At 42.2% G+C, this 15,409-nt stretch overlaps 1 protein-coding gene across 5 annotated transcripts in view; it reads left to right on the top strand.

Annotated features, from left to right (window-relative positions):
- The window catches only part of LOC143493097 (cell adhesion molecule CEACAM5-like), a 29,346-nt gene extending 15,547 nt beyond the window's left edge, over positions 1 to 13,799 (top strand). For 2 of the 5 annotated variants that reach the window (XM_076991240.1, XM_076991244.1), the window contains 9 exons: positions 632 to 691; positions 1,299 to 1,394; positions 2,116 to 2,175; positions 2,783 to 2,878; positions 3,588 to 3,647; positions 4,255 to 4,350; positions 4,798 to 4,851; positions 10,803 to 10,907; positions 11,247 to 13,799. In XM_076991240.1, coding sequence (XP_076847355.1) covers positions 632 to 691; positions 1,299 to 1,394; positions 2,116 to 2,175; positions 2,783 to 2,878; positions 3,588 to 3,647; positions 4,255 to 4,350; positions 4,798 to 4,851; positions 10,803 to 10,907; positions 11,247 to 11,303 — 684 coding nt within the window. In that variant the 3' untranslated portion in view covers positions 11,304 to 13,799. The remainder of the gene's footprint in view (positions 1 to 631; positions 692 to 1,298; positions 1,395 to 2,115; positions 2,176 to 2,782; positions 2,879 to 3,587; positions 3,648 to 4,254; positions 4,351 to 4,797; positions 4,852 to 10,802; positions 10,908 to 11,246) is intronic. The other 3 variants (XM_076991243.1, XM_076991241.1, XM_076991242.1) reach the window with 3 other exon arrangements.
- The last annotated feature ends 1,610 nt before the right edge of the window (positions 13,800 to 15,409 follow it).

Here is a 15,409-nt window from a genome sequence, read left to right on the forward strand (position 1 = left end):
TGTGGACTATTTTATTTGTGTATGAGTGCTGAGCTGCAGTGGCTACTGAACATATAGTGCAATTGTAATAATTAACTAATGTCTAGATTAAACAATTAAAAAGAATATTTAAGAAAATTTAACATTGTAGATGGGATAAAAAAAACTTCCTGTAATTTCTATTTAGCTTCATCTTGTAGATGCTGGTCTTAATGCACATCAAATTTTTATAAAACAGCTCAGATACTAAATGGATCTTTAAGATGTACAGTACTACTAATATATATATATATATATATATATATATATATATATATATATATATATATATATATATATATATATATATACTGTATATATATATATACTGTATATATACTGTGTGTGTGTATATATACACACACACAGTAGAACCCCGGAACTCGACCGCCTCAGTACTCGACATATTCGGAGTTTGACGCAAAATTTCAAGAAAATTTTGTCTCGGAGCTTTGGGAATTCAAGCCATCTCATGTGACTTTTGTAAACAAAATACAGTTCGTGCCTCGGTCACATGCTGCTAGTTGGCATTGTTGTTCAATGGGGTTTAAGCCATTTTGAGGCTGTGCTCCAAGCTTTTGCTGTATTTTTGTTGTTTTTTGTACTGTTTTAGGCAAAAAACATGGCTCCCAAGAAAGACATAGCAGAAAAGCAGAAGAGGAAAATGAAAACAGTAAGAATAACAATAGAGTTGAAAAGGGCAATCATAGAAAACATGAAAGTACGAAAAAGGCATTCGTGTGACAGACTTATCATTGGAATTCAACTTGGTGGTTGAGAACAGATTAATCTGTTTTCAGTTATTTTTTATGGGGGAAATTGATTCGGAACTCAATGCATCAGGTCAGCGTATTCCTCAGAAATACAACTTGAATTGATTACAGGGCTTTCAATAGATGTTGACCGAACAGACATCACTGGGCCTTTTAGTAAGTTGTTAAATCAATAGGCAGACAAGTAGGCTATACTATGTCTTGTGTGGACATTGGAATGTGGGGATTATGAGTCTGGAGCCAAGGCATGCTCAAAATCACTAAGTAGTCAGTGGAATCTCCAACACAAAATGACAGGAGCTGTGATTGAAGCATGCTAGCCTCAACTCGGAGGGGTTTGGTAATCACGGTGACTATACCCTCCCCAACTGGTTTACCATCCAAAGCAGATATCCTAATTGGAACCCTGAGTTTCTCTAGCAGTATGCCGATTTGCTCCGCTAATTCAGCATGAATAAAATTTCCCTTTTCATTAGCCTTTTCATAATGTTCCTCACTTCCTGTTAGGAATTAAACCATGAAGAGGACAGACGTTCGAATAATCAGGCCTTGGGGAATATGGATGGAGCCAATATGGAGGGACAGCATAGAACTCGTGACATGGTAAGGGCATACACATGCAGTTACAGATCTCAGCATAATCAGGTATGCAGCTCTGTTTCAATCAATTTGGAAGTGTGGACTATTTTATTTGTGTATGAGTGCTGAGCTGCAGTGGCTACTGAACATATAGTGCAATTGTAATAATTAACTAATGTCTAGATTAAACAATTAAAAAGAATATTTAAGAAAATTTAACATTGTAGATGGGATAAAAAAAAACTTCCTGTAATTTCTATTTAGCTTCATCTTGTAGATGCTGGTCTTAATGCACATCAAATTTTTATAAAACAGCTCAGATACTAAATGGATCTTTAAGATGTACAGTACTACTAATATATATATATATATATATATATATATATATATATATATATATATATATATATATATATATATATATATATATATATATATATATACTGTATATATATATATACTGTATATATACTGTGTGTGTGTATATATACACACACACAGTAGAACCCCGGAACTCGACCGCCTCAGTACTCGACATATTCGGAGTTTGACGCAAAATTTCAAGAAAATTTTGTCTCGGAGCTTTGGGAATTCAACCCATCTCATGTGACTTTTGTAAACAAAATACAGTTCGTGCCTCGGTCACATGCTGCTAGTTGGCATTGTTGTTCAATGGGGTTTAAGCCATTTTGAGGCTGTGCTCCAAGCTTTTGCTGTATTTTTGTTGTTTTTTGTACTGTTTTAGGCAAAAAACATGGCTCCCAAGAAAGACATAGCAGAAAAGCAGAAGAGGAAAATGAAAACAGTAAGAATAACAATAGAGTTGAAAAGGGCAATCATAGAAAACATGAAAGTACGAAAAAGGCATTCGTGTGACAGACTTATCATTGGAATTCAACTTGGTGGTTGAGAACAGATTAATCTGTTTTCAGTTATTTTTTATGGGGGAAATTGATTCGGAACTCAATGCATCAGGTCAGCGTATTCCTCAGAAATACAACTTGAATTGATTACAGGGCTTTCAATAGATGTTGACCGAACAGACATCACTGGGCCTTTTAGTAAGTTGTTAAATCAATAGGCAGACAAGTAGGCTATACTATGTCTTGTGTGGACATTGGAATGTGGGGATTATGAGTCTGGAGCCAAGGCATGCTCAAAATCACTAAGTAGTCAGTGGAATCTCCAACACAAAATGACAGGAGCTGTGATTGAAGCATGCTAGCCTCAACTCGGAGGGGTTTGGTAATCACGGTGACTATACCCTCCCCAACTGGTTTACCATCCAAAGCAGATATCCTAATTGGAACCCTGAGTTTCTCTAGCAGTATGCCGATTTGCTCCGCTAATTCAGCATGAATAAAATTTCCCTTTTCATTAGCCTTTTCATAATGTTCCTCACTTCCTGTTAGGAATTAAACCATGAAGAGGACAGACGTTCGAATAATCAGGCCTTGGGGAATATGGATGGAGCCAATATGGAGGGACAGCATAGAACTCGTGACATGGTAAGGGCATACACATGCAGTTACAGATCTCAGCATAATCAGGTATGCAGCTCTGTTTCAATCAATTTGGAAGTGTGGACTATTTTATTTGTGTATGAGTGCTGAGCTGCAGTGGCTACTGAACATATAGTGCAATTGTAATAATTAACTAATGTCTAGATTAAACAATTAAAAAGAATATTTAAGAAAATTTAACATTGTAGATGGGATAAAAAAAAACTTCCTGTAATTTCTATTTAGCTTCATCTTGTAGATGCTGGTCTTAATGCACATCAAATTTTTATAAAACAGCTCAGATACTAAATGGATCTTTAAGATGTACAGTACTACTAATATATATATATATATATATATATATATATATATATATATATATATATATATATATATATATATATATATATATACTGTATATATATATATACTGTATATATACTGTGTGTGTGTATATATACACACACACAGTAGAACCCCGGAACTCGACCGCCTCAGTACTCGACATATTCGGAGTTTGACGCAAAATTTCAAGAAAATTTTGTCTCGGAGCTTTGGGAATTCAAGCCATCTCATGTGACTTTTGTAAACAAAATACAGTTCGTGCCTCGGTCACATGCTGCTAGTTGGCATTGTTGTTCAATGGGGTTTAAGCCATTTTGAGGCTGTGCTCCAAGCTTTTGCTGTATTTTTGTTGTTTTTTGTACTGTTTTAGGCAAAAAACATGGCTCCCAAGAAAGACATAGCAGAAAAGCAGAAGAGGAAAATGAAAACAGTAAGAATAACAATAGAGTTGAAAAGGGCAATCATAGAAAACATGAAAGTACGAAAAAGGCATTCGTGTGACAGACTTATCATTGGAATTCAACTTGGTGGTTGAGAACAGATTAATCTGTTTTCAGTTATTTTTTATGGGGGAAATTGATTCGGAACTCAATGCATCAGGTCAGCGTATTCCTCAGAAATACAACTTGAATTGATTACAGGGCTTTCAATAGATGTTGACCGAACAGACATCACTGGGCCTTTTAGTAAGTTGTTAAATCAATAGGCAGACAAGTAGGCTATACTATGTCTTGTGTGGACATTGAAATGTGGGGATTATGAGTCTGGAGCCAAGGCATGCTCAAAATCACTAAGTAGTCAGTGGAATCTCCAACACAAAATGACAGGAGCTGTGATTGAAGCATGCTAGCCTCAACTCGGAGGGGTTTGGTAATCACGGTGACTATACCCTCCCCAACTGGTTTACCATCCAAAGCAGATATCCTAATTGGAACCCTGAGTTTCTCTAGCAGTATGCCGATTTGCTCCGCTAATTCAGCATGAATAAAATTTCCCTTTTCATTAGCCTTTTCATAATGTTCCTCACTTCCTGTTAGGAATTAAACCATGAAGAGGACAGACGTTCGAATAATCAGGCCTTGGGGAATATGGATGGAGCCAATATGGAGGGACAGCATGGAACTCGTGACATGGTAAGGGCATACACATGCAGTTACAGATCTCAGCATAATCAGGTATGCAGCTCTGTTTCAATCAATTTGGAAGTGTGGACTATTTTATTTGTGTATGAGTGCTGAGCTGCAGTGGCTACTGAACATATAGTGCAATTGTAATAATTAACTAATGTCTAGATTAAACAATTAAAAAGAATATTTAAGAAAATTTAACATTGTAGATGGGATAAAAAAAAACTTCCTGTAATTTCTATTTAGCTTCATCTTGTAGATGCTGGTCTTAATGCACATCAAATTCGGAGCTTTGGGAATTCAACCCATCTCATGTGACTTTTGTAAACAAAATACAGTTCGTGCCTCGGTCACATGCTGCTAGTTGGCATTGTTGTTCAATGGGGTTTAAGCCATTTTGAGGCTGTGCTCCAAGCTTTTGCTGTATTTTTGTTGTTTTTTGTACTGTTTTAGGCAAAAAACATGGCTCCCAAGAAAGACATAGCAGAAAAGCAGAAGAGGAAAACGGTAAGAATAACAATAGAGTTGAAAAGGGCAATCATAGAGAAGTACGAAAAAGGCATTTGTGTGACAGACTTAGCATTGGAATTCAACTTGGTGGTTGAGAACGGATTAATCCGTTTTCAGTTATTTTTAATGGGGAAAATTGATTTGGAACTCAACTGCATCAATTCTCGACGCTCCTTGTGGAACAAATTAGCATCGGGTTCGGGGCTTCTACTGTATAGATGTGTGTGTGTGTGTGTGTGTGTGTGTGTGTGTGTGTGTGTGTGTGTGTGTGTGTGTGTGTGTGTGTGGTTTACTGCTTTACCATCTAAAGCAGAAATCCTAATTGGAACCCTGCGGTTCTCTAGCAGTATGCCGAGTTGGTCCGCTAATTCAGCATGAATAAAATTTCCCTCGGAACTCGAGTCAAGTAGAGGTGGTACAGATATGGCCTGGGGACTGTATAAAGTAATTGTTAGAACAAAAAAATTTGAAACTAGCCTGTTAGTGCTGACACTGACTAAGTTGGTCTGCCAAACTGGGGCTGTAATAGGGCGGGGTCTTGCCTTGTGTTGACAGTTGTGGCAGGTTTTGCAATAGTACAGAATCGTAAACCAGGGGACAAAACAGAATAGTAACCGGGAGAGCTAGATAGTAGAATCATCGGTACGCTGGATAAAACCATGGCAATACTTCACAATGGCTAGGTGGGCGTAGCCTGCTAATATAGACAGATAGGTGCTGATGATTAGAAATCAGGGGAGGATAATCGGGCAAGAATGTGGTGGTTCAATGGGACTTTGGCAGGAGGCTTGCTCCTTATTAAATACAGATATTATTTCAAAATTTAAGCTTTCATATAATCAGTGGCGGATGCAGCTGGCAGTTTTGGAACGGGCCAAAGTGTAACTGGGGTGGGCAAGCACGAACGAAAGTTGTTGGGGGGGGGGGGGGGGGGGGGGGCACGTGGCGAACGAAAGTTGTTCAGGGTGGGCGGGGTGTATGACTCGTGCGCTAGGTCCGGATCCGGACCGCGGTCCGCCAGTTGAGTACCCCTGCTTTAAGCCATGCTGGTGCCTTCACCTCCCTCCTCAGATGAGCCCTTTCCACCTGCTCTCCCTCTCTCTCTTCTGGTCCTGCTGTTTGTTCTGTCTCCTCTGCAGTCTGTGCAGGGGTTTGTATTTCTGGTAAGGGTCTGAGATGTGCCTTGTTTCTTCTCACCTCTTCCGAATCGGGTTCCACGACAAAGGAACGGGGAGTGTCAGCTTCTCTCAGCACCGTAGCAGGCTCGTGGGTGTTTGTAATCCAGACCCGCTGACCTGCTTTTAGCTCTGGCCTGACCCCAGCTCTATGCCTTTTATTTTAGGCCAGTGTCTGTGCCTGTTTTAACTCCTGGTCCTTGTCTGCAAATTTCTTTTGGTTTGGCCATTGTGGTTTCAGTCCACCTGGACATATCGTTGCTCTGTTTCAGAAAGGCTCAGAGAAATGTAGGCAACTGGACGCCACTGCATGTTTTCCTCTCTCTGCATTAAGACTGCCCCAAGGCCAAAGGACAATGCATCCACAGACACCTTTGTCTTGGCTTGTGGTCTGTATTGAGCTAAGACTGTTGGTGATGTCAGCTCATTCTTGAGCTTGTCAAAGGCTGTCTGCTGTATATGACTCCAGGTCCAATCATTGTCTTTTACCAGCAGATCTCTGAGCGGTTTTGTTGAATCTGCAAAGTGAGGAATGAATTTTGCAACACGTCACCATCCCCAAAAACCGCCTAATGTCTGCTGTGTTCTGTGGGACAGGCATGTCTGTAATGACTCTGATTTTGTCAGGGTCAGGTTCAATGCCTGCTGCACTGACTTTATGTCCTACAAACACAACTTCCGACTGTGCAAAGGTGCATTTCTCATTTAGTGTTAGTCCTGCCTTTTGAAGTCGTGTCAGGACAGCTGTGAGCCGCTCATCATGCTCCGCTGTATTTTCTCCAGATACAAGGACATCATCTGCATGGCATATAACCCCTTTAAGACCCGCAAAGAGCTGGGACATGCGTCTTTGAAAATGTTCTGGCCCAGAATTTATCCCAAAAGGGAGTACATTGAAACAGAAACGGCCAAAGGGAGTAATAAATGTTGTTAATTCCATACATTCTTGTGCTAATGGTATTTGCCAAAAGCCACTACGTGCATCCAATTTTGTGAAAAATCGTGCGCCATTCAGCTGTGCTAATGACTGGTCCACTGAAGGCAAGATATGTCTTTCTCTGCACACTTTCATTGAGCTTGGTGAGGTCAACACAAAGTCTGATTTTGCCATTGGGTTTTGGGACTACTACAGTCCCCGCACACCACTTTTTGGGTTTCTCTATCCTGGAGATGACCCCCATTTCCTCCATCCTTTTCAGTTCCTCTTTGACTTTTTCAGTTAGCGGTATTGGCACACGGCGAGGGGTTGTAAGGGCATAGGGCATAGGGGACCGCATCTTCTCTCAGGCGGATACGGTAGTCACCTTCCAGTCTCCCTAATCCCATGAACACCTTTGGGAATTTCTTTTTGAATGTTTTCTCTGGTTCCCCATTCACTTCCGGTGTGTCAGTTTCCTCCATTCGCTCAACAAGATGTAGTGCTGTAAGTGCTGGTAAGCCCAGCAGTGGCCTGGCTAAATTATCAATGACAAACACTGGCTGAGTCGAATCTCTGTTCTTGCTTTCAAGGCTGCACTGAATCTTCCCTACCACCGCCAGCCTGGCAGAATTTGGGCCAAACAGTTTTTGGGGGGTGTGCAGTAGGGGGCCGTCTCTTTTATAGCTATACAGTCTGGTAGAAATGGCGGTCACCGCTGCCCCTGTATCTAGTTTAAAGGAAGCTACTGTGCCATTCAGTTTGACGTTTGAATACCAGCCAGTGCTGTCTGATTTCACCTCACCTAGGAACAGGCTGTCCTGGCAGAGTTCCTCTTCATCTGCCACCTCGTGTACAGGCTGCTTAGACTTGCAGATGGCTGCAAAGTGTCCTAGTTTGTGACATTTCCTGCATGTAGCCTCTTTGGCAGGACAGTCTTTCCAATTGTGTGACTGAGCCCTCCCACTTCTATAACAGACAGATGATGTAGCATACTTGTTCTGTTTAGTTCTCTGTTGTGCACTCCCCTCTTTCTTCTGGGCAAGTGAAAGCACGTGCATCTCTTCACTAGGCTCTTTAATGGGTGCCTGGCCACTCGCACCGCAAACCATGATGGGAAAGACCATAATTTTCTGAACATCCCTGATGCATATTAAAAACCCCAATAAACTACACATATTCTGTGACTGACAACTGTGGATACAACAAAGCTACAAATTATGTGGAAGCGCACAAGCACATAACATCTTCCTAGACCATGAAATGCCCACATTTGTCATCCTGTCATCCAGTGGCATGTACTATAACGTGTATATATGTACACTCATTAAAAAAAAATTAATATCATGGAAAAGTTGATTAATTTCCATAATTCTATTCCACAGTTAGTCATCGTTTTTTTTCTTTTAATTACCATTATTATTTATTTTAGTTAACTAAAATGTTTTTTCAATATAAGTTTTCGTTTTTCGTTTGTTTTCATTAATGATTATAACTGTAACGCTGTCGTGCTGGAGGAAGGAGGAGACACGACGAGCGTCTAGCGGTGAACATGCAACTTTATTGCAACAAAAAGACGTGAGCTCCGTGCGTTGGATGAGCGCTAGAACTCAAACACTCACACAGACACGAAACTAGACAAAGACGAGCACAAGACATTGCGTGAACGCACATTAAATAGGTGATTAACACAGACCCTCGTGATCTCGACACAAGGCACAGTTGCGACTACGAACACGCTCACGAACAACCCACACCCACGGAAGTACAAACATGGACATAACGACACGCAGACAACGTAGCGGCACACCCACAGGGAAGGGTCCGGGACTGTCACCGTAACAGAACCCCCCACCAGGGGCTCGCTACTCCCGGAGCGTCCCGCACAGCTGGAAAGCCCCGAACCTACACTGACGGTCAGGTCCGGAGCCGCCGGGATCACGAGCCTCCGAGAGCCGTCTCCCCCGATGGTGGGAACCGCCACGAGCAGCCCTAGTACACCCTCCCTGGGAAGACAGGGGAAAATACATTAAACACGGGCACAAGCACGAACACGCACACAGGAACATTAATCACAAAGGGCACAAGAGGGAACAGGGGGTTCCCGCCAGGCCTCCCGCCTTGAACAAAGCCTGCAGCGGCGAGAAAGCTCCGGAGGCTGGAGACGCTGCAAAAGGCGGTTCTCCCCCCGCCTGTGCCGCACCCTCCCCGCTAGGTGCAGCGCGACTGGCGGACGCGCTAGGTGCAGCACGTCTCGCAGACCGCTTGGGGGCAGCACGACTGGCGGACGCGCTAGGTGCAGCGCGGCTTGTAGATCTCTTAGAGGTAGCGCGACCGGCGGGTTTCCCGGCAGTCTTCCTCCCAGGTCCGTAACTCCCACCTCCGAGAGTGCCGTAGGGGCTTGCCGCACTGTAAGCTCCTCCTCCTCTGCCACGCTCCAGTCCATGGACCCGGCGGGGGTCTCACACCGAGAGAACTCCATAGACTCCTCCCCAAAGGAGTCCCCACTCTCCGACGTGGGCGGACTGTCCGGTCCGCTCCCTCCCCCCTAATACACGGTTGGGACCGAACTCACCGACGGAGGGGGGCTGTCCTCCTCGCTCTCCTCACCGTAACGTGCGGTGGGGACAGGACCCTCTGACGGAGGGGGACCGACGTCACCGTCCTCCTCGCCCTGTTCGTCGTCTCCCGACGGGGCAGAGCACACCGAAGGAGTGGGGCTGACTTCTCCCTCGTCTTCCCCATAGCACTCAGTGGGGGCTGAGTATAACGATGGAGGGGGGCTGACCTCTCCTCCCTCCTCTCCGTAATACACCGTCGGCGCAGAGTACATGGAAGGAGAGTAGCTGGCTCCTCCATCCTTCTCCTCCTCCCCCGAGTCCTCACTCCCGAACTCCTCTTCGGGAGGGCTGGCACTCGCCATCCCCGCATAAACCACTAGCGGGTCCTCTGTGCCTTCCTCAGTTTCAGCCAGGGGGGAGGTATCGCGCTTTAATGCGCAGAGTCCTTCTCTCCACGCCGCCTGGAAAAACACCTCCTCTCTCCTCTCCTCTGCACTCTCAGGCACACGCACGGGAGAAGACGCGCGCTGGGGCTTGGTTTTCCCCTCCCTCAACACATAGCTGCCCACCGCAATGGGTGGCAGCTCTAGGTGGGGTGTTTTTCCTCCCATACGCGCACCACGGATTGGTGGAAGTGTTCTGCCATCTCTGCGTCCTCCGTCTCTCGGGCCGTGCAGAGCATATACGCACAGACGGGGTCCTGCTTCATCTCCTGCTCGGTGAGGGGGGCTTCGCGGCGCCGGACTGGGGAAGAGCCGTGGCGATGCCAGCTCTTTCTCTTCCCCTTTGGTGCACGGGTGGCGTATCCTGGCATACTTTTCTTTTGCGGCTCGTCTTTCTGTAACGCTGTCGTGCTGGAGGAAGGAGGAGACACGACGAGCGTCTAGCGGTGAACATGCAACTTTATTGCAACAAAAAGACGTGAGCTCCGTGCGTTGGATGAGCGCTAGAACTCACTCACACAGACACGAAACAGTAGACAAAGACAAGCACAAGACATTGCGCGAACGCACATTAAATAGGTGATTAACACAGACCCTCGTGATCTCGAGACAAGGCACAGTTGCGACTACGAACACGCTCACGAACAACCCACACCCACGGAAGTACAAACATGGACATAACGACACGCAGACAACGTAGCGGCACGCCCACAGGGAAGGGTCCGGGACTGTCACCGTAACAATAACCTTGATGCTGACTACCAGTCACCTGTTAAAAATAAATATGTAATTGCTATTTAGTATGAATTTAATATCATTAGCCTTTTCATAATTTTCCTCTTCTTCCTGTTAGGAAATAACGTACGCAAACATAGACATAGAAAAGCTTAAAAAAAATCAGACCTCAGGGAATATGGGTGGAACCAATATGGAGAGACAGCATGGAAGTCCTGACATGGTAAGAGCATACACATGCAGTTACAGATCTCAGCATAATCAGGTATGCAGCTCTGTTTTATTTAATTACATGTGGCTAATGAACATGTAATAATGCAATTGGAATAAGTAACTAATGTCTAAATTAAACACTTAATAAAATATTTAAGAATACTTAACATTGCCGGTATTATATATATATATATATATACATTATATATATATATATATATTAGGGGTGGGCATATAATAATTTTTTTTTGTTTAGATTAATCTCACTGAAATCTTGAAATTAATCTAGATTCATTGATGGTATGTTTACCTTTTACTCTGTTTGTGACTTTGGCTTCAACTTTTGTAGGGACCAACACATGCCCCCAATACAGAAATTGTATATTCTAATGTCAAGAAGCAATAGTGCTATGCTTACATCAATCAAAGCAAACCATGATGGGAAATACCATAATTTTCTGAACATTCCTGATACATATTAAAAACCCCAATAAACTACACATATTCTGTGACTGACAACTGTGGATACAACAAAGCTACAAATTATGTGGAAGCGCACAAGCACATAACATCTTCCTAGACCATGAAATGCCCACATTTGTCATCCTGTCATCCAGAGGTGTCCTTGCACATGATATCAAACTGTGGCATGTACTATAACGTGTATATTGTGGAAAAGTTGATTAATTTCCATAACATTTGGGCTTCCAGCTTATAAAACCCATGGAGAAAATTATAATACTGTGGAGAAATAAGCCCAAATTACTTTTGCAAAAAAAAAAAGAAATTGGTATCCTATCAAATCAATCAAAATATGGTACTCTCAAAATGATCAATCTTCAATACTTGCTTGGGAATCTCTTTAATCACTGACTCAATGTGACGTGGCATTGAAGCAATCAGCCTGTGGCATTGCCTGGGAGTTATGGAAGCCTAGATTTCCTTTATGCTTGCTGTCAGCTATTATTTTTTTGTTGGGTCTGGTGGCCCTCATTTTCCTCTTGAGATTACCCCATAGATTCTCAATGGGGTTCACATCCGGCAAGTTGGCCGGCCAGTCAAGCACGGTGATCGCATGGGCAGCACACCAGGCTTTGGTGCTTCTGGCGGCATGGGCATGGGCCAGGTCCTGCTGGAAGATGAAATCTGTGTTAACACTAGAACTACCAGCATTTTCATACCACTGATTTTCCTACCATGAGCCTGCCAAATAGCAGGCCATCATTTGTTATCTACATGCAGCCACTTCCAGGTAGAAGCAGAAGGAATCATGAAGTCCTCTAAAATATTCTGGTAGAATGTTGTTTGATTTAAGAAAGCAGAGTTGACCAACACCTGCACCAGCCATTGCAACACAAGTCATGATTTACTGTAGATATTTCACACTGGACCTCAATCAGTTTGGGTTCTGTTCCTCACCCGTCTTCCTCCAAACCTTTGGACCTTGATTCCCAAATGAAAACCACACTTTACTTTAATCTGAAAAGAGGACCTTGCATCACTGGCCAACAGTCCAGCCCTTTTTCTCCTTGGCCCAGTTGAGACACTTCCTACGTTGGCTCAGGTTCAGAAGTGGCTTGACTCAAGGAATCTTGAATTGAGTTGGGACAGTTGTAGCCCATATCCCAGATGCATCTGAATGTGAATTATTTTTGATAATCCGCTGAAGCTCACAGTCATCTCTTTTGCTGGTGTATCTTCTCCTGCCACACTTTTGTGGCTTACCCATCCTATGGAGGGTATCAGTGACGATCTTCTGGCCAGCTCTCTGCAGTCTTCCCCATATTGAACCGAACAGAGACAATTGAACCAACCTGAAGCAGTTTAAAGACACTTGGGGAGATCTGTGCAGGTGCTTTGAGTTTAGTGGATGGTTAGTGTGTCACATTCAGTTTAAAACATTCGTGACCTGCAAAATTTGGGCTGATTTCTCCACAGTATGGAATTTTAATACTTGAAATATGAAAGTTTTTAATTGAATTATGGAAATTATGGAAAAAACTTTTCCATGATATTCAATTTTTTTGGAATGGGTCTGTATTATATTGTAGAGGTAATGGAGACATTTATAAAACTAAACGAAGGCCCAATAATAATATTGTTTTAATTCTTTGGATTTTCACTTTAATTAAAAAGTTAATTTCAGAAGGTTATAAAATCATCTCCAGTAACACAGAACAGAAAAGGTTTGCATGGCTATGCGATAACATAAAATAAAACATCCATTAGATATTACTACTGTGATAAGAAGGGGCCTTTTACATGAATGTGGTGTACATATGCATGCTTATCTGGTTGAGACAGACAGTGTGTGTGAAACAGTGGATGTGTTTGTCATTTTACCTTTGGACTTCCTCAAGTCCATGGACCTTTGCCCCAAGATCTCTCCGGAAACCAAAATCAAGAGGTTGCTTCAGTTAATGTGTAATGTTCAGTCTAACAAATGTCTATGCAAGTAAATAATAAATAAGAATTATAACGAAGTGAAGTGACTAAATTATCATATTATACTGTTTTGATTTTCTATTTTTGTAAGACTGTGTTATAGTCAAAGTAATTTATCAAAAAATCCATTTATATATTGTAAATATTTGTTTACTTTGTTTTAATTATTTAAATCTAAAAGCTCATGTATTTTGTTTACAGACAAAATATCACCCTTCAGAGAGTATTGCTATAGATTCACATGGAATTCCATTGGGGTGTTTGCCCAACTTGTAAATGAGGTTGTACAAAAAGTCCAAGGGGTCAATGTTTTGAAATGAAAATTAAATGAAATGAAATGTGCTATATTTGTCAATTATGATTTTTTTTCACCACAATCGAAATTTGTCCTCCGCATTTACCCATCTGTGCAATTAGAACACACACACAAACACACACACTAGTGATTACTAGGGGGCTGTTGTGCACACATGCCCAGAGCGGTGGGCAGCCCTAGCCCGGCGCCCGGGGAGCAGTTGGGGTTAGGTGCCTTGCTTAAGGGCACCTCAGTCATGGCCTCAGGCCTGGGAATCAAACCCACGACCCTCCGGTCACAAGACCAGTTCCCTACCACCAGGCCATGACTGCCCCAAAAAGGTATGTGTCAGAAGTGGGATTTTCTTAGTAATTTATTTATTTTTAATGCAAAAAAATCACCATACCTTACATCTACCTTAAGATCAGATTATACATCCTGTCAAAGTTTTTTTTTTATTATATGAATCAATAGCCTTCTTAAATGTTGTTTAAATAAAATAAAGCTAATAAAAGGTTTAAATTTAAACAAACTTGCACTCATTTACAGTTCGCACCAATAGAAAATATTACACATATTTATTTCTCTTTTTTCCTATTCTCATTGGTGAGTGTGTCACTATGGATTGGATTATAAATGAAATACAAGCTGGTTTCATCACTTTTCTCTAACTTACAGGCATAGTTGCTCTTTTGTCTTCTTTACTCCCAGAATGTTATAAGTTATTCACCACTATGCTCAAAACAAAACAAATTAACATAAAATCTCATGGTCATTCTGCATTTTTTGTTTGAAGAAGTTTGTTGTATTATTTTCCAACTGCAAACCTCATAAATTAAAGTCAAAGAGGACCACGGTCCCATGAGAAACAACACACAGAGGAGGCTGTAAAACCAAGCTGTAAAAAGCAGTAAAACTGTTGCTTAGTTACCCACACAATAGAGCAGAGGTCACTAACAGGCGGACCGCGGTCTGGATCCGGACCTGAACGCAGTCCTTTCCGGACCCAATCTCATTCCTGATTAACTCAGCAAATTTCTATTTCCGTGGTCCACAACCAACGGACCTCGGTCCGGATACGGACCCAAATGCCATCCCATCCAGACCCAGAATAAAAGCAAGAAGCATAGAGAACAAGTGCAGTGCAGTCACTGTCATTGTGTTTGTCCATATCTTTAAATGGACAATTGCGATCACATCTTCCATTACCTTTTTCACCCGCAAAATATTCACAAAAATGTTTCACATTTTTATTGAAATCAGAACTTTTGGCCTTAATTGGACATGTTTATCAGAAAAATGACAGAAGTTTATTTCATCTAGTGGAAAGAGGGAAGGCAGTGTTTATTTCTCATGAATCAAATGCACTCTGTTGATTGGCAGGGTCAAAGGGCATATTTAGTGCTGGGAACACGATGTTCTCTATCAGAGCGTTCTGATTCAGGCCACAGGCTTGAATGTGTTGCTGCCTTTTATTGTGTTGTAACTTGTGTGACTGTTGAATTTGGTAATTGTAGACTCAGGAAGTCTGAATCAAAGATAAAGAGAGCTTTTGCAACTCTTATATTGTGTTACATCCTCATCTGAACCTTACTTCCTTGGACCAACTGTTAATGAGACAAAGTCTGAACATTGACAGAGAGGTTATTCCATTGCCCCCTGTGATGGTTTTCCTTATTCTAGACACTAATAAAGAGTCTGCACCTTTTGATGTGAGCAGACATGGCAGGTCATAGTGCACTTGGAGTTCACTAAGGTATCATGGAGTAACA

The sequence above is a fragment of the Brachyhypopomus gauderio genome, unplaced genomic scaffold (assembly GCF_052324685.1).
Source record: "Brachyhypopomus gauderio isolate BG-103 unplaced genomic scaffold, BGAUD_0.2 sc81, whole genome shotgun sequence".
Taxonomy (NCBI): domain Eukaryota; kingdom Metazoa; phylum Chordata; class Actinopteri; order Gymnotiformes; family Hypopomidae; genus Brachyhypopomus; species Brachyhypopomus gauderio.